Raw genomic sequence first — 6896 nt, forward strand, 5'->3', positions numbered from 1 at the left:
TCTTGCCAGGGACTTGAGAAATCCTGAATCTCAAAGCACGTGATTTTTCATAAATGTCGACACAGTGGGCGTCGATGCAACAGCTATTTCTTAAAGTCTGCCTGCAGAGAGAGAGAGAGAGAGAGAGAGATACAGAGAGATACAGAGAGAGAGAGAGACAGACTGAGAGAGAGAGAGAGAGAGAGAGAGAGAGAGAGATACAGAGAGATACAGAGAGATACAGAGAGAGAGAGAGACAGACTGAGAGAGAGACAGAGAGAGAGAGAGAGAGAGAGAGATACAGAGAGATACAGAGAGAGAGAGAGACAGACTGAGAGAGAGACAGAGAGAGAGAGAGAGAGAGAGAGAGAGAGAGATCCGCGGCAGCATCCCAGTGACAGCTGAGTGGTTGCTGTGTAATTGCAGAGAAGTGAGGTCAGCAGGAGGCTTTTATCAGAGATCCGACAGCGATCAGAAACAGGAGAAGAGATGCAGAGCGTAGGCGGGCGGCCCCAGAACTCCCTCTCTGTGCGTCACACTGGAAGCTTCTCTGCACTCGTCAGGACTGAAGAACACAGTCTGGAGGCTCAAGTAAGTCACTTTCAAAAACTGTTTTCACAAAGAATTATCATAGGATGTTAAAACAATACATCAATTTGGCAGAAACTAAACAGAGCAAAACAGAGGTGAATATAGTGTCATAGAGCAAAACTGAGACATTTTAAACAGAAATGGGGCAATAACAAAACGTTGATACTGAAACAGTAGAAATAGTGACACTATGGCATTCAAATGAGAGAAAGAGCAACATTGAGACATTACCGAGACATACGAAGTAGATATACAGCAATACTGAGATGTTTAAATTAGAGAAAGAGCAATACTAAATCATTTAAAGTAGCGATAGAGTGAATCTGTGTCATCCGATGTTACAACAGAGTGATACTGAAACACCTGAAGTAGCAACAGAGCGACACTGATCAATTAAAAGCATTATTTTAGATCAGTGTTCAGATGAATTCAGGGATCCTTTGTGTATTTTATCAGTGTCCTGCAGCACAGAAGCAGTCATCAGTGTCACAGACGGATATTTGTAGAAATAGACAACAATACACTGCATGAGTCACAATTATACATTTCTCTTTTATGACAAAAATCATTAGGATATTAAGTAAAGATCATGTTCATGAAGATATTTAGTAATTCTCCTACTGTAAATATATCAAACCCATAATGTTTGATTAGTAATATGCATTGCTAAGAACTTCATCTGAACAACTTTAAAGGTGATTTTCTCAGTATTTAGATTTTTTTTTTTTTTTTGCTCCCTCAGATTCCAGATTTTCAAATAGTTACATCAATGGAGTCACATTATTATCAGTATTATGCTTCCTATATATATGACCCTTCTCTAGATGTCGAACCACTGATAGACACTGAACACACGTACAGTCTGTGTTACAGGTCAATTAAACTGATTACTGTGGAACTGACCTGTGTCCTGTCTTCATCAGGAATGGACAGCGTGTGAAGCGTCCGCTTGTTGATTTGTGTCATCAACAGCAGAAACGAACACACCGCTGCCTCCTCAAGCTCTGAGGAGATTCTGCTGGAGGTCAGAGGTCACGCCAGGATTGTACTGGGAAAGGGTCCGAGCGTATCTCACAGCTTGAGTTCTGCCTTCAGTATGTGGATCACGAACTCCTTGAGAAACGCAGTATAATGCACAAATGGACGCTGCGATGGAAACGGCCTGAGTTTGTGTGTGGACTGTGGCTGGTGCTGCTGGTCATCCGTGTGTGTGTGTGTGTGTGTGATGCGGCGTCTGTGACCGACTGCTCCAAACACGAGCGCCACACCAGGAACTACGACTACATGGAGGGAGGGGACGTCCGGATCCGACGCCTCTACAGTGGCACGCAGTGGTTTCTGATGATCGATGAGTTCGGGAACATCAACGGGACGCAGGATCCCAACAACGGCTACAGTAAGAGCAGGAGACTTATCCCTGCATGGCTACCAAACATAACATTAACACATGTTAGATGATGCTTTACACATACATTCATTGCTTTTTTGATCTAAAACAATGTGTCTAAAGCTCGTATTTGGTAAAGGCCTCTTAAAGGGATAGTTCACCCAAAAATAATTTACTCACCCTCAAGATCTCTTAGGTTTATGACTTTCTTCTTTCAGAGAAATCCAATTGGAGTTATATTTAAAAATGTCCAAGCTTTATATATGGCAGTGAATGGGTGTATTTTTCAACAGTCCAAAAGAAGTGCAATAAAGTGCATGCATCCATAATAAAAAGTGCCTCAGAAGGCTCCGAGGGGTGAGTAATGGCCTCCTGCCACAAATAAATGCTTTTTTGTAATAAAAATATCCATAATTAAAGCTTTATATACAGTATTCTCTAGCTTCTGCTAACTGTCGTATGTTTACAATAGAACGCCGTTCCGCCGGATGACGTAGGACTTTGCGAAGTGTAATCTCCGGTGAGAATAAGCTAGTCTTGCGAGAACCAACATTTGTTTACAGGAGCAAAGGAAAATATTATATAAAAATCCCCCAACATTTTTCTTTACAAATCCTTGTTTTGTGCTTCTAATTCGTGACTGGTGTTTTATTTCTCTCTCTCTCTGTGCTTCTGTGTTCGTCACTTCATCCTACGTCATCCGCCGAAACCGCGTTCCATTGTGAACGCACGACAGTTAGCAGAAGCTAGAGATTACCAATTGGAAAGTTTTAAATATGGATATTTCTCTAACAAAAACACATTGATTTGGTGAAGGAAGTCTTTACTCACACCTCGGAGCTGTGTGAGGCACTTTCAATAATGGATGGATGTTTTTTATTGCACTTCTTTTGGACTGTTGAGAAATAACACCCATTCACTGCCATTATACATTTTTGACTAGGATATTTCTAAATATAACTCAGACTGGATTCATCTGGAAGAAGAAAGTCATAAACCTCGGAGATCTTGAGAGTGACTAAATTATAGAGTATTTTAAATTTTTGGGTGAACTATCCCTTTAAGTTATAGCAGAGTGTTGAGTGTGTCGGCTGGTCAGGGTTCCAGTGGAATTATGAGCAGATCTCATGGAAATGTGATGAGAAGTGACAGGCGTAAAGAGAAACAGGTGTTTGGGGTGGGGGGGTGGGGGGGTATTTATAACTCTTCGTTAGAGGACGCATCGGTCAGAAGTTATCAGATGTGGTCAGAATGGAGCTACAGTTCAGTGAGTGCAATCTAGTTTGTGTAGAGAGCGTCAAAACAACAAGAAAATTAGACTGGAGGCTGATGTTGTGTGCATGGATACATAATGAATTATTAAACGGATAAAACTAATATTTAAATAATTGATTATTCACTTTAATGGTCAGCCTCTGGCGTGTTTGGTTATTGGTAATCTCAGTTGTGTTTGAGAAGAAAGTGGTCGTGTTGGCGTGACGGCATGCATCTCTGCTCTGGAGGGAAAATGATTGCATCAGCTGGCGCTGAAAAGAAGAAAAATTGATGCAGCCAGATGTGGCCGACAACTGCACGCACAGAGCGCATGCAAGACATGCAGCGAGGGTCAGAGAGGGTCGGCCAGCGCCGCGGGAGAGAGAAGCAGACGAGTACTGAGGTTCTGACAGAGCTGTGCCGTGACAGCAGCTTATTACGGCACACGTGACACACACACACACACACACACTCAAAACAACAAGAGCAGTGTCATCCAAACACAACTAACAGATGCTTCAGCTGTCAAATATCTGTGCAACTGGAGCTTTAACTCACTGTAGATCATCATCAATCCATCTGATGCTGATAATAGTTAGTGCGGTAGTTGTTAGGTTCAGGTATTGGGTAAGATTAGGGATGTAGAATAAGGTCAAGTAGAATAAGGCATTAATATGTTCTTAATTAGCACTAATACATGGCTAATATTCTAGTAATATGCAGGCTAATAAGTAACTAATAGGTGTTACCTATTCTAAAGTGTTACCAATAATTTACACAACAGAAGTATTTTAACACCCCCCAAAATGCCCTATGTCACCTTTAAACCATTAAATACCCCATAAACTCCCAAATAAAGTTTATAATAATTACCACAGACGAACTCTGACTGTTATTTAGGTCAGTGTTATTGTTAATATTTTAAATTAGATTTTATTTTCTGCTTTCATGTCAATTTTAACTTAAGTTTTGTTAACACTTAAAGCCTTTATGTATAATGCAGAATAAAATAAGATGTAATGCATTATTAATGCCTTGTAATGCATCATACAATCTCATGAATACATTATAACACTCGATTCATTGTTACACTAAGCATTTTAAATTCTGTTATTATTATTGACAACAAGATTTGATGCATTAAAACTCACAATAATTAATAATTAGGTTACACTTTATTTTAAGATGTCCTTGTTTCAGTGTAATTATACATTTTAGTCCTTTGTAATATGTACTACTTACTACATGATTAGGGTTTGACTTAAGAGTTGCTTGCATGTAATAATGCATCATTTATTGGGGTTATTATAATAGTGAGTACATGTAACAAGGACACTATAAAATAAAGTTACCAATAATTGTAATGCATTAACCCTCTTTACAATGCATTATACATAAAGGCTTTCAGTAAAGTGTTACCGTCATTTTGTTGAGTTTTTGTCATTTTTATTAGTTTGTAAATGTGTCTATCTAAACCAGCGTGTGTTCATGTGTTCGGGCCGGTCTCTGTCTGTGTTTCAGGTGTTCTGGAGATCAGGACGGTTTCGGAGGGCGGCGTGTTGGCTATAAAAGGACTGAAGAGCCAGTATTATATTTCCATGAACCGCACCGGAATGTTACAGGGCAAAGTATAAAGCCATCCTTCCTGCAAACACACAACAAACAGCAGTTAATCTGATTACTCCAGCTAACTCTCTCTCTCTCAGCTTTCACTGAAGAGTAAATATAACACATGCAGTGCATCTCGCTTCTGTCCTCCCTTACGATCTGTTCTTCTTCTCCGGACAGAAAGACTACAACGACAGCTGCAACTTCAAAGAAGTGTTTTTAGAGAACTACTACACGGCGTACTCGTCCGTCAAATGGACTAAAAACGGCAAAGAGATGTTCATCTCTCTGTCGCAGAAGGGCCGGCCGCTGAGAGGAAAGAAGACGACGAAGGAGAGCATCTCTTCTCACTTCATCCCTATGAGGTGCAGGCAAGACAAGAAGAAGCCGGCGTGAAGAGCTCCAGAGATCTGTTACTGCATCTGTTCGGCTTTACTCGTCTTATTCATCAAACTCTGTCAATAAAACATTCACTCTGTCCCTCACACACACTCACACACACACACACACACACACACACACACACACACTCACTCAAGAAGCAGTTGGTAAAAGATGTTCATATATGAAAGTGTTTTGGACTCAGTTATATTTTGAGAAGAAGCTATTTTTATATTTCAGAGAGAGTTTATGTTCATGGCACTTTCACCACCGTTAGAGCCCAAAAAACACTGCAATGTGTTTATACGGACGACCATTCTCATTAAATACGGCAGCGCTGCTTTGTTCTTTGTATATCACAGTTTATATCGCTCCATTTATACTGCATAAATACATTCACATCCCATCAACATTGATCCTGAGGAGCTGTGATTTTATTTTGAGACATTCCCTTCTCATTTCTACAGTTCAGTGAGAAAATAACAGCAGTTGCCTTACGTTTGCCTCATTTTGACTTTTTTATTTGGATCTGTGCGCCTGTTATTGACGTCAGTGAGTGATCCATCAGTTCTAGGAAACACTGTTTGTCTTCATAATTTCCATCCCAATGTCCTAATGATTTTCCTTCCCGTCATCCATCCGCCCTCGTATTGAGACACTTTCACCGTGCATCATTCTGGTAAACACACGATGAGGCGATGCTCTAACGTGGGAGTGTGACCGTATTTCGTTTCTCAGAGTTTCTCTCGAATGCGATCGTGTCCATGTGTTGCTGTGTTATTTATGATATTTATGTGTCGCTGGCTCTGAGATCATGACCGCAGTGAACCGTCTGTGTTCTGGATCGCTGTGCTGCAAACATACAGAGTTTGCAGGAGTTTATCATTTGCTGCTAGAAATCTGGGGTTTTATATGATTATAGATTAAGTTCAATAAACATGTATATTGTTCCTTTATATGCAGTGGTGTGTTGTGAGATTTGTTGCTGTGGTCTTTATCTGGACACACGACGGATGTTTGTACAGCACAGAAAACATCAATCACTGCATGGATCTGATTCGCTCTGTTCAACATTATAACGACTGGCAGAAGATCCATCTCCAGATATTGAGGTCCACATTCTCTGTCAAACACTAATCACCATAATGATGACTTCAGACCTTGACGCCTGAATCCCACAAAGCAGTGTCCTCATCAGATACAAGGATCATCTGGGTCTTCATCACTGTCTGTGAATCTTTACACAGACTCACTTGTCATTTCATATGTCTCGAGTTTTATCTTAAAAGCGTGTTTGCCTCTTGTTTATCTGGGGTTTGTTTGTTGTCTTCAGCATGAGTTCAGTATATCTGCGCACAAATACAAGCAGAAGTGACGCAGTTCATCACGGTTTACAGCCCTGGATCTGAAGGGGATCTGTTAGAGCACAAAACAACATCAAGAACAACGAAACAGCCCCAAACTCCCTCAAGATCACGACCGGCTCACTTTCCAACATCACGAACACCAAACTAAATAAACTTATTTTAGAATCACTGCATCATGACAAGTAAACACACAGAATTTAGTGCACAAAATCTCATTACCGTAATGCTATATATATATCTATAAAATCAGTCTTACATTAGTTTTACAAGATAATATTATAATATGATAGATACAAATCAAAATATTTTTCCTAGAAAAAAAATATATA

The 6896-nt window shown here is 40.1% G+C and overlaps 1 protein-coding gene across 1 annotated transcript; it reads left to right on the plus strand.

The window, feature by feature from the left end:
• Positions 1–305: 305 nt before the first annotated feature.
• LOC113118048 (fibroblast growth factor 7-like) lies at positions 306–5529 on the plus strand. Its single transcript, XM_026286910.1, has 4 exons — positions 306–570; positions 1494–1966; positions 4733–4839; positions 5000–5529. The coding sequence occupies exons 2-4, from the start codon at positions 1702–1704 to the stop codon at positions 5213–5215; spliced, it is 588 nt and encodes a 195-aa protein (XP_026142695.1). The 5' UTR covers positions 306–570; positions 1494–1701; the 3' UTR covers positions 5216–5529.
• The last annotated feature ends 1367 nt before the right edge of the window (positions 5530–6896 follow it).

The sequence above is a fragment of the Carassius auratus genome, chromosome 18, assembly GCF_003368295.1.
Source record: "Carassius auratus strain Wakin chromosome 18, ASM336829v1, whole genome shotgun sequence".
NCBI lineage: Eukaryota > Metazoa > Chordata > Actinopteri > Cypriniformes > Cyprinidae > Carassius > Carassius auratus.